This window comes from Mus caroli, unplaced genomic scaffold (genome assembly GCF_978045245.1).
Source record: "Mus caroli unplaced genomic scaffold, Mus_caroli_1 scaffold_3, whole genome shotgun sequence".
NCBI classification, from domain to species: domain Eukaryota; kingdom Metazoa; phylum Chordata; class Mammalia; order Rodentia; family Muridae; genus Mus; species Mus caroli.
This window is the reverse complement of record NW_028227258.1, coordinates 52,532,384-52,552,021: the sequence shown is the minus strand read 5'-3', so window position 1 is coordinate 52,552,021 and position 19,638 is coordinate 52,532,384. Positions and strand designations below refer to the sequence as shown.

Here is a 19,638-nt window from a genome sequence, read left to right as displayed (position 1 = left end):
AAGAAGGGATTTGTCATTCCTTGGGCTACATGTTGCCTCCTGATCATTAATTAATGAAGCCAAGATGTCCCTTCCCCAGTGTGTGTGTGTGTGTGTGTGTTTACACAGACATGAGACTTCCTCAAGCTCTGGTTTTCTTATCTTGCTAAAGGTATCAATTTCGATTAAGGAAGTGAAAAGCATTAAAAGCGCCAATGGGGGGGGTACCTCCTAAGTTTTATTCCGTTTTGATGCTGTCCAGGCTTGGGACCATAGAGCAGTACAGTTGGGCCTGAATCTCAGCTTCACCTTTTACAGGACTGTGACTTTGAAAGTATGAACTTACATGTCACGCTGCATTTTCTTCTCTGTGGAGCAAACTGTTACACCAGTCTCAGAATGCGCTTCCATGAGCACTACACACGTCTCAGGCGAAACACATGCGTGCTGTTTGTCGATTATTCCCCTAACCCCTTGGTTAAAAGAACAGGGCCTCGGGCTGGAGAGATGGCTCAGCGGTTAAGAGTGGTTAAGATGACTGCTCTTCCAGAGGTCCTGAGTTCAATTCCCAGCAACCACGGGGTGGCTCGCAACCCTCTGTAATGGGATCCAATGCCTTCTTCTGGTGTGTCTGAAGACAGCTGCAGTGTACTCATATACATTAAGTAAATAAATAGATCTTAAAAAAAAAAAGGACAGGGTCCTGCTGGGAGGAGGTTAACTCAGAGCACGTCTTCTGAAACGTGAAGGCATTAAACCAGACTGCTGCTGTTGGTGGAGGTTGCTCCATGGCACCCTCTTATCCATAGGTGTTTAAATGCAATGGTTTTTAACTCTCTCTTTTTTTTGTTTTGTTTTGTTTTTGTTCTTGTTGTTGTGTTTTCGAGACAGGGTTTCTCTGTATAGCCCTGGCTGTCCTGGAACTCACTCTGTAGACCAGGCTGGCCTCGAACTCAGAAATCCACCTGCCTCTGCCTCCCGAGTGCTGGGATTAAAGGCATGCGCCACCACGCCCTGCCCGGTTTTTAACTCTTTATCTGTGTGCATGGAGAGGTCTGAGGACAACTTGTCAGGGTCAGTTCTCTCCTTGTGAGTCCTTGGGATCAGATGAAGGTTGTCAGGCCTGGCAACCAGGGTCTTTACCCACTTGGCTATCTGGCCAGCTCAGTAAGCAATGCTCATGCTTCCTTGGTACCACCTTATGTCATTCTCCTGGAGCTCTGTATACCTACTCTTACTCCTGTTAGACCAAGAAGAATGGAGGTTCTGGTAGCCTAAGCAAGTCGGGACGACTGGGAAGTAACAGATCTGGGACTCAGATCCCACCCCAGCACTGTTGTTCCATTCTCCGAGGCAGCCCCCAGGTTAGGACTCAGCTCTAGTTCCAGGGACAGCGGAAGCCTAGAGTGTGTCTTCCTACATGATGCAGCTTCTGAAGCGGAAGGGCAACTGCGTCTGTCTACTCCAGGGTTCTGAAGGTGTTACTGGGTTTCCCAGCTGCATCCCCTTAGGTCACCTCTGGATGTTCCTGGCATCCAATACTCGTGTGCTGTTTGCTAGGTTCTTAGCCCTGTAAATATGGTTTCATATTTATGTTAAAAACAAAACAAAACAAAAAAACCCCAGCTAAACTAAAAAACAGCTATTCTGGATGTGGGCCCTGATGCGTAATGTCATTAGGGAGCCAGCAGTACATCCCATCCCATTATCGCCTGGCCAAGCTTCTCTGAGCAGCCTGGCTGCAAATGGCTTTCTCGTGGGGGGTGGGAGGAGGGCACAGCCCTATCTGCCCTCCAGTTGGAGGAGAGATTTTATCTTTAATTGACAACTGGCCGCCTGCCACCGCCCTGCCTCTGCTGCTGGCCCAGGCTCACGGCTGGTTTTCCATGCTCCTTCAGGAATAGGTTTCCTCTTGTTTGTTTCTTCCCCAGGGCCCTGTGGTCCTCACTGTGCTGTGCTGGACTGCCCTAGATGGCTCTGGGTATGCACTTGTCCTTTTCTGAGTATGTTTGGACAAGAAGAAACCTGCAGGAAAAAAAAGCCTGAGCCGAAGGCAAGGGTGAGGAGGGAGCTGGCATTATTTATTGTAGCTCTCCTGTCTTCTGCATGCTGTGTGCAGACACCTAACCCTGGGCCAGGCTTGCTAATGCCATGTTTGGGATAGGCACTGTCATTCTACAGACACAAACATGAATTTAAAGAGTGGGTCCCAAGTTACCTAGATAACCAGCGGGAGATGAAGACTAAATGGAGGTTCCTATGACTCAGGTTACGCTCAAGTGAGGATGAAGGAGTCTCGAACACACATTTGGGCCTGGGCACGTGACTTATAAAGCCCAGCACAAATGAAACCCCAGATCTTGTTGAAGATCAGTAACTCTACCATTGTACTGGCTGGTCTTGTGTGTCAACTTGACACAAGCTGGAGTTATCACAAAGGAGCCTCCATTGAGGAAATGCCTCCATAAAATCCATCTCTAAGGCATTTTCTCAATTAGTGATGGGGGTGGGGCAGGGTCCATTGTGGGTGGTGCCATCTCTGGGCTGATAATCTTAGGTTCTCTTAGAAAGCAAGCTGAGCAAGCCGGAGGAAGCAAGCCTGTAAGTAACACCCCTCCATGGCTTCCCCATCCACTCCTGCCTCCAAGTTGCTACCCTGTGTGAGTTCCTGTCCTGACTTCCTTTGGTGATGAACAGCAATGTGGACGTGTAAGCTGAATAAACTCTTTCCTCCCCAACTTGCTTCTTGGTCATGATGTTTTGTGCAGGAATAGAAACCCTGGCTAAAACAACCACGATGACAGTAGAGCTCTAAACCCAGCATGGGGCCCTTCTGAGAGGCTGCAGGCCTGTACATCCATAAGCCAGCTTTGGGTATGCTCCTATGTGGGGGTGAAAGGAATAGAAAGAGTCACCAGTGTACCAGAACTTGGCACTTTCCTAGCCTGTGTACCCAAAGTATGTTCATTCTCCATCCCCAAGAGGCTCATGGTTGTGCCACCAGTCTTGGGTTGGCTTCAGTCCATCAGCTATCATGCAGTCATTGCAATGGCTGGCCTCCCCAGGGCCTTGGCCCATTTAGGCTGATGCAGCTACAGGGAGAAGGAGGTTCCTATACAAACAAACAGGTCCACAGTGGACTTCCCACAACAAAGAAGACTTGTTTCATGTTATGGTGATTTCAGGTGGCCGTAGTGGGTGGTGAGGACACTGTGGGCGACCCAGGGGCTTAGAGTTCATTTCTTTCCTGCAGATCACTTTAGAGATTGCCTTGCTAGCAGTAAAATGCAGGAGCTGAGCCACAGGGAGGGTCCCTGGTGTGGACTCAATTAGGCTCAGGTGTTCTTGCACTCCTTAGACACAGGTGGTAGCTTCATTGGAATGAAGAGAAGCCCTCCCACCCACCCCCACCTTCTCCCACCCCCATCCCCGTCACAGACCCACAGTCAGAAAAGAGAGGCGAGGCAGATGCTCTCAGAGGAGCAGCAGGACACTCGGATGTCTTTATTGGTACTCGAGCACAGCATGACAGTTGAGGGCATGCAGACAGGGCACAGTGGGCCCAGCCTAGGCGTGCCTCAGACACACACACAAGAGGACAGCTTTAGAAAAGGACTGACCAATACCAAGGATGGGCAGGAAGGGCTGAGGGAGGGGCAGAGGCCAAGGCTGAAGGGATCACCCGGCCTCTGCTATTGCACGCATCCTCTGGCCACTGGCCAGGAAGTACAGTATTGCAACTGGTCTCCTCTCGCCCGAGGTGTCCCCTTCTCAGACCCCTGAGCCAGATGGGCAAACAGATCCCCTTCCATCTGCCCAGCAGCATCTTTGAAAAGAAATGGACAAAGGAGACACACAAAAGAAATGAAATTCCCCCGTCACAGACACAGAAGGGGCATTGGAAGGAGTGACAGAGGCTTCAAAAGAGCCCCTAGAAATGCCCCACAAACTGGGGTGTGGGGTGGGAGGTAGAACCCCAATCTGGGGTGGGGTTGGGCTAGTGAAGCAGTGACCCCGGAGGGCAATCTTGCTTTCAACTGACTTCAACAGGCCACCTACTGGCAGGGGAAACATCCCCAAGTGAGAGCAGCCTGGGACCACCCAGCTGGAGGGGCAGGTCCCAGGGACACTTTTCCTGGGACATCCCATACACGTGGTCAGAAGAAACAATCCATGAAGGAAGGGAGGAGGGGAAACAGGGTGGGAAGAGGACTTGGGAGACATAGCCTAACAGATGAAGACAGACCACCAGTAGCACGTGCACTACACACAAGAGTATATAGTATGTATGAATATAGATACTATATGTGCATATATGTCTCTTCAATGTACAGTAGAACAGAGTATCAGACCCAGATGGCTCTGGGCCCTGAGAGTCGCATGGGAGGTTTTTCCACCAGTCTTGTGCAAACAAGGATATCTGAGTCTTTCCCAGCAAAAGATTCGTGCCTGGGTTCCAGAGTTTTCCTAAGCCTCTGGCTTTCTGTCTGTCTGTCTGTCTGTCTTTCTCACGTTGGCGCCACTCTAAGAGAGGGTGAGGACTTCAGCGTGGGCATAGTTGGACGAGAGGGCGTCTTGGCAGGTCTCTGTTTAAAGAGCACAGGTGTGAGACACTGGGACGCACGCTTTCGGCTCAACATTGCCTTCTGGCGGGGGTGCGGGGTAAAGGGTTCAGCAAAAGAAAAGGAGAAACAAAAAAACAGAGACGTTAGAAGGAAGCCAGCCAGCCTCTGACCCACAGGCTGTGGACTTAGGAACAGCCAAGAACAGAGCTGGAAGGCATAGGGAACCCAGGGCTAAGAGGCAAGGAAGAGCTGGGGTGGTACAGGAGTGGAGTGAGCCCTTCATTTCTCCTCTGCCATCCCACCTCCAGGCCATGGAGACCCAGAGGATGCTGAAGCTCGGGTAACCATTTCCAAGAACTAATACCATCTCCAGCCTTCAGAGTTCTAATGCAGCAGGGAGAGGAACCATAGCACATTCTACATAGCTGAGCAGAGAGGTATGGTGGTGGTGGTGAATCCCTGATGTGGACTATGGCTTATGGACGACCACTCCAGCTTGTCTCTATTCAATTTGTGCACTACCCCCAAAGAGCTCCATCTGCCCTCACCACCATGGGCAATCCCACTATCCCAAGCAGCAAGTGAAGATGTCTCTAGAGTGTGGAGCCATGTCACGCCCAGCCCCCGACCTCAAAGTGATAACAGAGTCCTGGGGCATGGTGGGGGGATGTGCAGAGGGCATATGCCACACTGGCACACAGCATCCTACGAAGAAAACCCACAACCTCAGCTTCAGATATCCGAGGCTTGTGTCTTTCCCTATTTTCCAGAGGTAGCACTAGCTAGATAGCTAGGGAGACTGGGCTAATAGTATGGTGGAAGTGTCAGCCTCCCAGACTGACTACTATAGCTAATAGGTTTACAGTTAAAGGTGGGCATGTTACCTGGCATTCAACTCTGGGGTTTCCTGGCATGTTAAAAGCTTTTTTTTTTTTCTGCTAAAACCATGTTTTTCATCTCAGAGTGACCTGTTACCATCTCTTTAAGACTCTGGCCCCAACTCTCCTCCTTAAACACTGCCCCTTAGCCTTCTACGGTCCCTGCCTCTGAGTTGTATCCCTCAGGAAACCCCAAGGGGAAGACTTAACTCAGAGGATAAGACAGAGCTACCCTTTGCTCTGTTTTCCTAACAGTGATCTGTCCGTGTACATCCAGAAATACCCAGCTATTGGTCTCTACTCACAAGGAAAAGGGGAGTGACTCTGGGTACTCTACATACAGGTCACCCTAAGATGCATTGGGCAGAGAATGGCCTTGGGTGGCTCTTGTCTTTTGTCAATGGTTTATATGCTCTCTGTCCTTGGGGTCCTCTGCTAGTTGGATTCTTTCTAGGAGTCTTTATCTGGAATCTATCTAACCTACATAACTCACCAGGTATGGTGCAGGAACTTCTGAGGGAAACTGACCAGAGCCGTGCTTGCTTAGATACTTTGTGAATGGCAGCCTGAGCCAGTACTCACCATCCCCCTAGCTGTAGTTGAACAGTTGCCTTCCCACTGGTGGTCTGTCACAGCCACCTGTCTTAAAGGTTGGGCTGTGAAGCTAACTCTAGGGTTGTCAGTAGTACTGGCACAGACTGGAAGGTAAGGCTAGGAGTTCATTCCTGGGCTGCCTGCTTGCCCTTTAAGAAGGGGCCCAGCCCTCAGCTACAGGGCCAAGTTTCTAAAAGCCAAAGCAACAGATCCAATTCCAAGTCTGCCCCAAGGAAATGTTAACTGTGTCCTCAGACTCTGGGTGGGACAGACTTTTCTGCTAGTGAAGAATATTCAAGGCCTGGATGGGCCTGAGGCTGTACCTCTTAGGCTGGGGACTTGTGTATATGGAGGTTCTGTCCATGATGCATTCCTTCTTTCCTAGGACCCTGGGCAAGCACGAGGGCAGATAACATACCTAGTTCTTCCACTAAGTGGGTCCCTGTCTCTTTCCTGTTGAGCCAGGAGATGGGGGGAAGGGCATGTATAGGAGCCCATCCCTCCAACAAAGCACTGAGGGCTTCAGCCTGGCAGACGCACTGTGTTGCCCAGGGACATCTGTGCCCCCCACAGGGGTGCTATGAGCATGCCCATCCCTGTAGGAGGGAAGAGGGGAGGAGGCGGTGGGTGCCGTGGAAACTTGGGCTCCTGACAACTTGAGGGCTGCCACAGAAATAGCTGCCTCAGCTCCCCGAACCAGAACGGCAAGTCAGAGAAAATAGCTGTGGTACCGCTAAACTGGACACCTGGCTCATCGTGTCTCTGTCAGACCACAGTCTCCTAGTGCCAGGAGCCCTTCCGGGTGGGGTGAACCTGCTGCTACAAGGAGCTGCATTTCGACTTCGCATCATACCCTACCCCACAGGCTTCCCTGCCCACAACCCCTCTCTGTATCTCCGTATCTCAGAAGACACGTCACTCTGAAAGCAAGTAGCAGCAGGCAGGCCCTATAGAGCACAGCTCGAGTGGAGTATCCCAGGGCCTGCTCTAACAGACATTTACAGAGGGTCATCTAGTGTTTATTCAGTGCTGACAGACATGTTTGCCACATGCTTTGCACGCTGACCACAGGAAACAGTCTTATTCTTAAACCTGAGCCACCCTTTGAGTTGCCCTCCTTGGTCCCAGTCTCCTGCCAGGTCCCTAAAGCTATTTCACCAGATCTCTTGATTACCCTGGAGGGAGCAAATATGGGCCTTCTTTAGTTGCTCCCTTTTCAAAGTTGCATAATCTGACTCTAAAATTGCCAGGCACGTGGCCCGGCTGTCAGGTCAATTCCCATCAGGTGTAACAGGAAATGTCATGGCTGTGGCTTTTGTTCTTTAGCCCCAGGCTGAGGAAGGGGCTTATTGGGAGCAGGTGGGGCCAGTGGCAGGTGTGGGTGGGATAGCTTCTGTCTCCTCACTTCCCCTCAGCTGGCCCTGTGCAAGGTGTACCCCTGCTCACCCAATGACTCACAAACCTGTTGTGCTCCCGGGCTCGTTAGGTAAATGAATACACTTAATTATAGAAATTAGATGAGTCTCTGGTTCTGGCAGGAATACAGAGCAGAGGCTGGGTGGGAGTGGCAGGTGACTCAGAGGCAGGGCTGGGAATCTGAGGGAGCCGGAGAGGGAGCAAACTGTCGCGGAAGCAAGAGGAAGCAGTATGGAGAGATGCTGCGGCGCGGGGCACAGATGGGATGCTGGGTGGGCCGCAGGGTGTCACCCGCTGAATCTGGGCACAGGCCCCAGGGAGGAGGGCCTCCCTGCACCTAGACACCCTGCCCAGGGCTTGCACCAAGCCTGTGGCTTGGATTCTAGGAACTCCCACCTGTGCCCCATGTCACAGCTGGAAAACACCAGGTCCCATTCTCACGGTGGCTAGCCACAGGTGTGGCTGTTCTAAGCAGTCACATGTCCTTTACACCAGCAGAAATGCCCCACGAGACAGCCTTGTTATCTGCTGATCTTGGTATGGGGTGGATAGACAGACAGACAGACAGGCTGTTTGGTTATTAGTTAAAGGCCATAAGGAATGCAAATGAAATGTCTATGATTAAAATACAAATGTAGGTATGAGTCGCAGGCAAGCATGAGCAGCTCCAGAAACTCCATGTACCACAGCAAGGCCTATAAGCTCCTGAATTGGGGGCAAAACCCAGAGATGCAGGTCCTGAGTGTGTGACCTCCAATGGTTCAGGAGACTGGCTATGAGGGAGGAGCCCTGTGAGTATCTCTTCCTTGCACTCAGGCTCCATAGCTGAACATCTGGGGGAGCCTGGTGCTGTGTAGGTCTGGCTCAGGGACTCAAACTCTCCATTCTGACAGAAGTTCCTGTCTGTTGTTCTCTCAGACCTCAGGAGGGATAGAGGCTGGGGTGGCATGTAAACATGCCAGTTTAGATGTGTGTCCCCGTGTTAGAACTGAGGAAGGCCGTGGGTGTGGCTAAGGACCTGAGTGGCCAGGTGGGGGGCTGGTGAGAGGGTGGAAGGGGGGCGAGAGCAGGAGCTTTCTTGGAGGATAGGGCGAACTGTACCGCGATGCCAGTGGAGACAGCCCCAGACTGGTTCCTGCTGCTCCAGCTATGTTGTTTAGACTCCGGGACTTTTCACAGCCTTGGTGAAGAAAAGGCACATGGGTCAAACAGGAGCTTCTCCTCATCAAGGGAGCACCATGCTGCTTCAGGAGACTCTGCTGGGTAGGGAGGTGACCTCAGTCTGAGGTGGAGGGATCTCTCCTTGCTGGAAGTAGCTTCCTGACAATCTCCTGGGCTCCTGAGGGCAGACCATAGGACCTGTGGCCTGTCCTGGTTCCCTCGATCTCTTTGGTGGTCCAGCTGCAGAGACCCCACAGCTTCTAGCATGAACCTTTTCCAATGATGTGTCACATGCACTCCTGGCTCCTTGGCAACTACTGGTTAGTGATGTGGTCAGTTTTATGGCTGGAAAAAGCCTGGACTCACCCTCTCTTTGTCCTAGGTCTAGATAAGTGCAGAGAGGCATGGCGTGGGGAAAGTTGTTAAGTGCACACTGGGAGTTTGGTGATATTAATTGCCACACTTGCTTAGCGGGCCCTGTTTCCCAGCAACCCACCTGTTCCCTCTCGAAGGTCACTCTAATTGGCTGAGCTACATGCTTGTTGCCAAGAAGCAGTGTGGAGGCATCTTGAAAATAGAGCAGATGGGCCCCAAAGGCACCCTAGGGAGGCAAAGTGGAGGGATGCAGGCTCTTCTGCATGGTGCCTGTACATGTAGGAGCATCTGCCCTCAGGGCTCTCCTAACTTGTACTCCCATGGTCTCCTCCACATCCCTGCTTCTACCAAGCACCTCCCAGCACCAGAGGGGAAGCCAGGATGTTCATCCCCCAGCTCTGTGCTCTGAAGTCCTCCACAGGAGTAGAGGATGCATTTTACACCATTTCTTAGCAGGCTGCAGCCTGAGCCCAGATCCCTCGGTTAAAAGAAGATGCAGTAGAATTGCTGCATTCTTGAGAGAGAGAGAGAGAGAGATCCAGGACCTGAAGACTGGAGTGCAGGATTGGCAGGTGAGGGTATATGAGCTCTGAGTACTCTACCTATAGCCATTTATCTGGGGCCTCTGGGCCTTCTCCTTCCAGGTGCCAGACTTGTTCCTGTTGCTATTACTCGGTAAGATGTGTACCCAGCAAGGCTGGAGGCCCACCTTTCAGAGCTTCTCAGTTCAGGATACCTAGGAATCACACAGGAAGGTGCCCCAGGAGTTTACCTGGACCGAGAAGCTAGGAGCCATTTTTTAGGGTTCAGAAGTTTCTCAGGCTATTCCTGCAGCAACCACTCCCTTGACGGATTCAAACCAGTCCCAGCCTGGGACTTGGGACTGTTGGAAGTTGAGTGTAGGAAACCTAGTTGGTTAAGGAGTGGCCAGAATGAGAACTTGATGGTGATATTTGTTTAGGGAGAATCATGGCTTCTCCTGGAAATAGGCAGGACGTTAGGGAAGATTCCGACTCAGGAAAGGCAAGGTCAAGTGGGATCAGAAAACACAGAGAGGACAAGGGTCTGGTCTTGAGCCTCGTGGTTCTCAGCCATCATTGGCCCTTGTCATCCTAATGGCTTCTGTGTCCCTCTCTCCATTAAGGCTAAGAGTCCCTAGCTGCACAGCCCAACTTCAGCTCTGTCTCTGCCATGCACTGGGAGAGTCTGTTTCCTTGAGGGAAGCTTTGGCAGTGTTTAGGAGGCCTAGGGAAGTGGCTGGGTATGACCCTGTGGGCTAGGCCTAATGGCTGCGGCAGGTCTAGAGTGGGGGAGGTGAAAGAGTGTGCCCTCAAATGTCTAGTATTGTGTGGATACCTTTGAGGGAGGGGCTCCACAGGGAATGCTAGAGACCTTTTCAATCCAGACACTGGCAATTTAGGATATCCATTCTAAAAGCGAGGGCGCATCCAAGGCAGAGGAGATGGTGGCCACGGGCTCAGGGGAGGGGGAGACCTCAAGCTCTGAGGGGAGGGCTGGGGAGACTCAGCTCTGGGGGGGCTCCCCACCTGCCCAGCCCATGGAGCCGTACCTTTCCGGACACTGCCATCAGCACAGGCATAGTCCCCAGCACTGAGCAGGAAGCAGGCAGCTGCCTTCTTGTTTCTGTCCCGCGTGCCTGAGCGTCTCAGGGCCCGACGCTCTTCAGGGGTGGGGGCCAAGGCCAAGGGCTGGGTGAGGCCAGCTCCCTCCTCATCAGACAGCACCGCATTAGCATCACCATTCTGCTTAGAGTCTGGAGGGGGACAGAGAGAAAGGAAGCTAAGATGGTTGCTGGGGCTTTCTTCCTAAGGGGAGCTACTTGGAGTCTCAGACCCCAGGTCCTGGAAGCAAAGGCAGAGTGCCTGTGCTTGGTCTGAAGGATCTTCTCTCAGTTTTGGCCTAGAGCCTCCTTTTGGGAGCTGGACCACAGCTCAGACATCCTATAGCAGCAGTACTTCCCAATAGGGCTTGTGAGGATGTCCCAGGAGATCAATCCTGGCAGGCGCATATTCTCATTTCCCCTCAGGTCTGGCTCAGGTAGGCTCTTGATGAGTCTGCATTCCTCAGAGAATACCTGGCTAGTAGGAATAATGGGTGGTGGCTCTAGTGCCAGACATACTCCGAAGTTTCTCTGCCTTTCTCTCTGCACCACTTAAGGCAATTACTCTTTTTCCTCCGGCACCCAGGCCACTCTGAAGGGCTTGGAGCAGGACTCTCTTATGTCTAGGAAGATAAAGAAAAGAGCTCCAATTCAAGTCTTCCCTGTGGGGACCAACTTGCCTTTTTTGGAGAGTGGCACAATCACTATGGGCCTGACTGGATGTGATAGAGTTACCTGGCCTAAGACAGTGGCTCTGGCATTGGCCACTCAAAGTCCCAGTGTGGCCAGTTAAACAGGACAGGGGCCTCCATGCTGTGCATGTCTAGAAGGCTACCTAAAGCCCTCTGAATTTGTTCATAAGGATCTGCTCTGAGCTCTGACTGGACCTCAAAACACATCTCAGATTCCTAACAGGCTCAGGAAGGGGCACCATCGTAGTAGTGCAAACGGATGGAAGCTTCTCTACCAAGGTCTTCATCAAGGAAGACCCAAACCCTAGTTAATCCCAGAGAACAACTAACCCCAACACAGGCAAGGTCACAGGTAAGTGTCTCAATTCAAGCCCCTCTCTGGAGAACTAGTCCCTGAGAGCTTAACCAGGAGCTGCTGCCTCAGTCTCAGCTCTACTGAGCCCAGCCTCAGTAGCCTGATAGCCAGTCACGTTCCAGTCTATGATCCCTGTCTTCTGGCCTCCTCCCACGTTGTTGGGGACTATGCTGATTTTCCTTCTTGTCTCCTGACCCAGAACAGGAGTAGAATTTGCATGGAAAGACAGAGTGATGCTCAGTCTTACTCCCTTCAGGACACAGATACTTCCCCTTCCATTTTGCTTCTTATAAAGAGCCTGGACTACTTCTCCCTTGGTTCCCCTCTATCCGTGTCAAGCTGTGAGCCCAGGACTCACTCCAGCTATACTGAACAGAAGGCAGCCTCCCACTGCTGTTACGTTATCACAGCTATTAGGCCAAGAGAGAGCAGACGTGAATGTTGGGAAAGAGGTGACTCATGTGTCAATGCACCTTGGAGGAACAGCTGCCCTGCTCTCTGCCTAATCATATCAGCACTGGCATGTGTTCTACTTTTTCAAAGTGTGGCAGAGCCACCACCCATTTGGGTCTCATCAGAGTAGGGTAGGATATTGATATGTCATTCCCATTAATAGGTTATGCCCAGAGGGGAAGGAACTGGCTTCTGGGAACAGAGCAAGGCGGGCAAGAAGGGACTAGAAACCAGTCTTTCTAACATACAGTCTCCATGTACTGTCCACATATCCTACATTGGAAGGATAGTTCACTCCACAAGCACTGGTGTTCACCAAGATCTTTAAACCGTGGGACTTAAGTTGGTCTTAATATTTTCCCCTCCCAGAAGCTCATCTTACACACAGTGAAGCTTGCACGATATAGCATAAACCCAGATTTCAAGGCCTATGGCAGCTCCCTTGGCTACACAGAGAGAAGGGAGCCTGAGCTCTACTCACCGGCTCGTTTCCTCTCGACCACACCCTCTTCCCGGGCAGGGGGGCTGGTATCACTGTAGGTGCTGTCCCGGGGTGAAGTCTCCTCAGACTTGCAGTAAATGGGCGACTCGAGCTGGGGTGGCCGTGGTACGTGCTTCTTTCGCTTCTTGGGCAGCTTCTGTTTGGCCATAGCCAGGGAGTAGTACATTCCAAAGTTATTGACGATGACAGGCACGGGCATGGCAATGGTCAGCACGCCAGCCAGCGCACACAGCGCACCCACCAACATTCCTGACCACGTCTTGGGATACATGTCCCCATAGCCAAGCGTTGTCATGGTGACCACAGCCCACCAGAAACCGATGGGGATGTTCTTGAAGTCGGTGTGGTCGTTGCCCCGTGGGTCAGATGGCCTGGCCCCGATTCGCTCGGCATAATAGATCATGGTGGCGAAGATGAGCACACCCAGGGCCAAGAAGATGATCAGCAACAGGAACTCATTAGTGCTGGCCCGGAGTGTGTGGCCCAGCACACGCAGCCCCACAAAGTGGCGTGTGAGCTTGAAGATCCGCAGGATGCGTACAAAGCGTACCACGCGCAGGAAACCCAGCACATCGCGAGCTGCCTTGGAAGACAAACCACTCAATCCCACCTCCAGGTAAAAGGGTAAGATGGCCACAAAGTCGATGATGTTAAGCAAGTTCTTGACAAAGTCCAGCGTATCAGGGCAGCACACAATGCGAACCAGGAACTCTAGAGTGAACCACATCACGCACACACCCTCGATGTAGGTAAGAATGGGCTCTGTTTCTACCTCCCGCCGGAAGCGCACGCTGGTGATATTCCCTACCCGGTGGATCTCCGTCACGTTTCGGTCAATGTTGAAGGCCTCATGGGTCTCCAGGCAGAAGGTGGTAATGGAGACCAAGATGAAGAAGAGAGAGGCAAAGGCTACCACCTGTAGGCCAGAATAGGATATGGCTGTCAAGTCAGTGATAATTGGCTCCATTGAGAACAGTGACCTCTACTCATAGAACACATACAGGTTACTAGCTCATTGCTAGTCAAGGGGTAGGATTAAGGTAGAGACAGAAGAGGATGTGTGTGTGTGTGTGTGTGTGTGTGTGTGTGTGTGTGTGTGTATGTATATGTATGTGTGTTCTAGGGTAGCGCTTCTCAACCTGTGGGTCTCAACAAGGGTCAGGTATCAGATATCCTGCACACTCAATGTTTATGTTTCATTACAGTAGCAAAATTACCCTTGTGAAGTAGCAACAAAATAATTTCATGGTTGAGGATCACCACAACATGAGGATCTGTACTGAAGGGTTTCAGCATTAGGAAGGTTGAGAGCCACTCCACAGATCTAATAATTCCTAATCTTTGCCAGAGTGCCCAGAAGACAGAGGCTGCTTTTGTCTGGAAACCACAAGTCAGGACACCATAGCTGCCTGGCCCTGCCTACTATAGCACTGCCCGTTTCATGCTTTAATACTTCACAAATTGTGGTGTGTGGACAAACTAGGAAAAAACCCCTTTCAAGCGTGGTTGACTCGGGAGGTTAGGGAAAGGTCAGCACTCCCACCTCCCTCGTAAATCCCCAGGTGAAGTGTATGCCACAGACCACAGCGGCAATAAGCAGGCTCTTGAAGGAGGGGTCTAAACCAGAAGCAGTGATGCATGGAAACAGGTTAGAAATACAAAGCCCAGCCACACAAACCTACTGAAGGAGAAACTTGAGTGGGAACAGAGAAGAAGTACTTTATTAAACCATCCAGTTTGCTAAATCCTGATACTCACTCAAGGTTACGGTCCATTGCTTTAAGGGATGCCCAGAGACAAGGGCTACAAGAAATAACCTCTTTCTGCCAACTGACCTTCATGACCTTCATGACCCCACCCACCACCTAACCTAGAACCACCTGGCCTGGGCAGCCAATCCAGGAAGTGGGGAACATATGGGCTAGGGCAGGAGATAGGTGGGCATTCCCAGAACAGTGTCTCCCTGATGTTAGCTGGGACTCTGAGCTCCAAAGTCAAAGTCTGCACTTATCAGGGTGAGAATGGTGGCAGACATGCATCAGATGATCTGACAGCCACGGGGATCTCAGCGAGAATGGTGACAGCAGAGTTCGGCAGAGGAACGGCTGGACTAAGTGGCCAGCCATTATGAATGGAGATGAGACTCATGTGTAATAACACCAATTACAGAGCCTTCATTCGTTATTCATTCCATTTCATTCAGCACTGTCAAGATGCTCACTGCTGAAGTCTAGCCTCCTGTCTTTGCTGCTCCTGCTCCTGCTCCAGCTCCTGCTCCTGCTTGGGGGACAGGTTTTGGTTTCCCCCTGGGGAGGAGGACTGAACCTCTACAGGCAGCTGAGGCAAGTCCCTGGCTGCACATTTCACAACCCCATGTCTGCACTGCTCCAGTTTCTACCTGACCTTGTCCTTATCCCCATCCAGTGAACAGTCAGGTCTGCCTGGCAGGGGCTTCCTTCTGGTGTGCCTATGGTAAAAGGGAGGAAGCAGTGCAAGATACCAGTGGGAAATAAGGAGTATGGAAATTCATATCCCTAGGCCTCTGGGGTAGAAGTAAGGGAAGGAAGGAATTTTGGACACGCAATTCACCATCTGTCCTCTTCCTGGAACTACTAGGCACCTTATATGTGTCACTGCCTTCAGTCTTCCTAGTGACATAGAAGGCAGATTCCATCTTTCCACTTTACATAAAAAGAACCAAGATCATACGCCTATTCTGGGGCCATACTGCCCTGAGCAGGTAAGAACCAGATATGAACCAAACATCATATAGTCTGTACATTTCCTTTACACCCTTAAACCATATCATCTTTACTATCCCCTGGGCAGAGTCACTTCCCAGGCCCAGGAGTATAGGTCCTGATGATTGAGCCTGTTCCATCAGCATGAGGATGTGTGCCTTCATAGGACACACTCCCACCATCCAGTCATTACTTCCTTTATCCTGAAAGTAGGACGAGCAGATCATAAACAGCAAGGAAGGAGCACACTGGGGAGGAGGGTCCACAGACGCTTTCCTTACTCTACGGCTCTTCCTACCTACTTCTCCTCAGGAAAGTAAAATTGCAAGTGCTTTTGCTGGCCTCACGTCTCCTCCCCTGAGATATGGGCTGCCAAGACAACACAGGCTGCTGCAGGCTGTGACTGTGACAATCCAGGGTCCTGGCTCTACCCTGTGCTCTCAGAAGCAGAAGGAACCAGAGTGAGGGATGGGAACAGAATTCCTAGTTTTGCTAGGAGACATAGAAGCCCAATCTCTCTCTCTCTCTCTCTCTCTCTCTCTCTCTCTCTCTCTCTCTCTCTCTCTCTCTCTCTCTCTCTCTCTCTCTCTCTCTCTCTCTCCCTCTCTCTCCCTGGGACCGTTCGTTAGCCAGCAGAGTCAGCCCACCTGGGAACTTGAGCATGAGGTTAATTAGTGATGTGGAAAACAAGGTCAGAAAGAGCTGCCAAGGGGCTGAGCCCTGGGAGCAGAGGCAGGAGGGAGATGTCCAACCTTCCCCACTGCCTGCCTTCCTCAGCTGCCTCTGCCATAGGCACTTACAGCAGGCCCAGACCACCTTCATGGTGGCAGAAACAACCCCAATCCTGTGGTCTCCTTGGTTTTTTTTTTTTTTTAAAGCACAGAGCTGTCCCACAAATGGCCATAAGGTTGTCCAGGTCCTTTAGGACATATAGTGACCTACAGTGTGCCTTTCCTCTATATTACTCTCAGGCAATTGTTTCCTAAGTGGCTGGCTGGTGTAATTGGTGCTTTTTGCTGGGCCTCATCCTTGAGGGAGGGATACTGTTTCATTTCCCACAAGGCCCTTGACTCAGGCTGCCTGGGATGGAAGAGATCCCAAGAGACAGCAACTATAGCAATGGCATCCTACAAGACGTGCTTATACCTTAGCCCCCATGAGCTGTACTAAAGGTCTGTTGATTGTGCCTGAGCCCCCCGTCACCAAGCCCTGCACTGCCAATCTGAGGGCAAAGCTCAGCTAAAGAGCTGGCAGCCTTGCTGGGGTGTCTGTTGTTTCTTATGATCAGTCAGGTGCTACCATTCTCTTTATGTGCTGGGACAGTACAAGTACCCACTTTGTAGTACCACTGCGGGATAAGCAAGCTTCAACACAGCACATGCCTAGGATTTTCTAAGTAGTCCATAAAATGGTGACCAAGCTGAGGTAGAGGTAGTATCTGGGGACACCCCCACACCACGTCTAAAAATGACTAATCATCGAATCCTCAGAAGTGTGTAAATCAACTCCCTTTGAGGTTTTGGAGACAAAGGAACCCAAGGGCTAGAAGTAATTTGTACTGGACTCCATGCCTGAGGCTGCCTGTCTCCTCTCTCCTTGGCATAAGGACACGGGCTATGGATTCTAATGGAAGTCAAAACCACCCAACCAGAAAATGGCTGAATGAACCGGCTGTGCCTGCTAGAGGAGGTAGGTGGGCCTCAGCATCCAGGATTGGAGGCTCCTGTCATGACTGCACCCTTTCTAACAGCCCCCTGTTCTCCTGAGACACCCCCCCCATACACATATGCTGGCCACTATGGCTTTTGAGGGACCTGTCCATATCTAAAGGCCCATAGTATTGCAACTATCAGTCAAATTACCGGCTTTTCCTCCTACTCCACTGTCTTTGAACAAATTAAAGGACACACTTCTGGGTTCTAATTAGCTTCTGTTACCAACTGCCTATGAGACCTCTGTGACTTTCTTAGCCCCAGCTAGCCTTAAAATTTACAAAGTGGATCCAATTAGCCTTAGAATCATCACTTACCTAGTGGAAACCTGAACACCTACTATGTGCCGCCATGCTTGGAAGAGCAGAAAAAATATAGACAAACATTCCCGCCCTTTGGATCTTCCATCCTAGTGGAAAGAAACTGCTAACAACTAAACGGATAGCTTACACAGCATACCCAATGGCATGAGCTTTATGGAGGCACAGAAAAAGGAGGCATGGAATAGAAGCACTAATTTAAACGGAATGGTCAGCTCAGATCACAATGACAAAGAGAGGCCTGAATGGAGACCTAAAGGAAATGTTCCCCAGGCAGCAGGATCAACAGCACAAAGGCTCCAAGGCTGCAGTCTTAGAGGGACGAGAGAAGACTTTGCCTAATCCGGTTGTTCTGAGAACTAAAAGAAATGATACTCGTGAAACTTAGCACAGAGCATGGAGTGTCTGGAAGCTGGCACAGGCTGGATGAGGGGAGAGGTGACAGACACTAGTCAATGGGAACTAAATACAATCATTGGGGGCTGGGGAGGGGAGTCCAAGGAAGGAGGGCCAGGGAGACAGATGAACAGATAAACATAAGGAGACTCATGCCCAAAAACCTATATTAAGGAAGACGTGTAGGAGAAGGAAAAAATTGAGAACACAGCCAAAGACGCTTGCAGAGGAAGATCCGTGGAGCTTGGGTGAGGGGCTGAGCCTCCTGGTAAAGCCAGAGTTTCCTACCCAGACAGTGCTGAACAGGGAGTAGGGTGCCCTGGGGTTAACAAAAAAGAAGGAACAGGGCCAAGAATGGCAGCTCCTGGCTCTTAAGTGGACACGCAGGAGGTCCTAGCCTAGCTGAGGGCCACTCCTCAGGTATCCACTCTGGCTGTAAGCCAGCCACTGGAGCTGACCTTAACCTGGGCGAAAGGTCTCACAGGCCTGTCCAGAATCTGTGAGTCCTCAAGCAAATGGGATCTGCTCCAGTCTAAGTTCCTGTCTAAGAGCCTCTCTGTCAATGTCCCATGCAGACCTGTCTTCCCAAGGTGGACAACTCCATCCCTGACTCTGCAGAGGGGGGTGTCATGTATTTTTTTTTTATAGCACGCCTCCTTTTAACCATTATCCAAGGAGGTAACTCATTATCCTACAAGGCCCATTTGGCCAACTCTCTATGTTCTCCTAGAAGCCCCACCCCATTTGGAGGTGGGACTCAACATTCCTCCTTGCCTATTGGACTTTATCCTTCACACCTACCACAGCATCTACCACAGAGCACCTAATGTTACCATTTCTTGTCACTGAGCTCTCTCTACTACCATCCGTTCTGCCTGTTCTACCTCTCTTCAGACCCCTATACTGTTCTTTATGTTTCCAGAGGCCAGCGTGTAGCTGTCACAAAGTAAGTGCTAGGTGAGTGTCTTCTAGATGAGTAGAGTCAAGGTGACCATAGCTTCTTCTCACCGGACTGGCAAGCTGCCAGAAGATGAGATTAGCCACCTAACTGAGGCTAGAGGTGACAAAGGTACTCCCTCCAGATACCAGTCACTTAGCACCTTGACAGCTCTCTAGAGTGGGTCAAACCTACTTCTTGACAGGACTCTGTGCTATGCGCTGGGTGACCACTTCATGGTCAAAAGGAAAATGTAGCATGAAGCTGGGCCATCATGGTATGCTGGTTGTACCCAGGGTATTGTGAGTGACTGGTACTCATCATTTACACTAGCAACGCCCATGGTGGAGATTAAGGATCAAGGAGCCAGCTTTCCCCAAGGCTGAGCTACCGAACTCTGCTTCTGCCTGCTCTTTTCCTTAGATCTCCAAATGTAATTGCACTCCCCTCCCCCACTCCACATTCCTACAAAATGGTGACAAACAGAAACAACTCATCATCCAGAGACAAAATGCTCTGAGGCAATGTTGATCTGTTCAGAATGAGAAAGAGAAACAGCTCTGAGAAGAACCTGGGAGGTTGCCTAAGGCAGCATCAGCGGGAGTCTGCAGCCTTGGGCAGCCCAGGGTGGGCTGGCACTACCCTTCTAGACTCATATTTCATGTACACCCTATCCGATCACCCTAGCTTAGACAGCACAGCTTCAGCAAGTGTTGGCTCTCACTGAAGCCTGTCATGAGCACTGTGATGACCAACCATGTCAGACCGTTAGAGGGGCATGAGTTTTGTCTCTCTGTGCCATGACCTATTGTTTATTTGTAACCAAGTTTGACCTCTTGTTTTTCTTATCAAAGTCACCTGGCAAAAAGATGAGAGACAGGAGTTGGACCCAGGCAATTTTAGACCTGATAAGAAATAGAGAAGTGGATCAGCAGAGGTTT

General features: G+C 50.9%; 1 protein-coding gene across 7 annotated transcripts in view; it reads right to left on the bottom strand.

Annotated features, from left to right (window-relative positions):
• Kcnc4 (potassium voltage-gated channel subfamily C member 4) overlaps nt 1-19,638 on the bottom strand; it is a 35,858-nt gene that overhangs the window by 12,135 nt on the left and 4,085 nt on the right. The window contains exons 2-4 of one of the 7 annotated variants that reach the window (XM_021158701.3): nt 12,571-13,507; nt 10,539-10,742; nt 3,461-4,625 (exon numbers count right to left, since the gene is read on the bottom strand). In XM_021158701.3, the coding sequence (XP_021014360.1) occupies nt 4,570-4,625; nt 10,539-10,742; nt 12,571-13,507 (1,197 nt within the window). In that variant the 3' untranslated portion in view covers nt 3,461-4,569. Of the gene's footprint in view, nt 1-3,460; nt 4,626-5,656; nt 8,772-10,538; nt 10,743-12,570; nt 13,508-19,638 lie in introns of those variants that run through there. The other 6 variants (XM_021158700.3, XM_085835581.1, XM_085835583.1 and 3 more) reach the window with 6 other exon arrangements.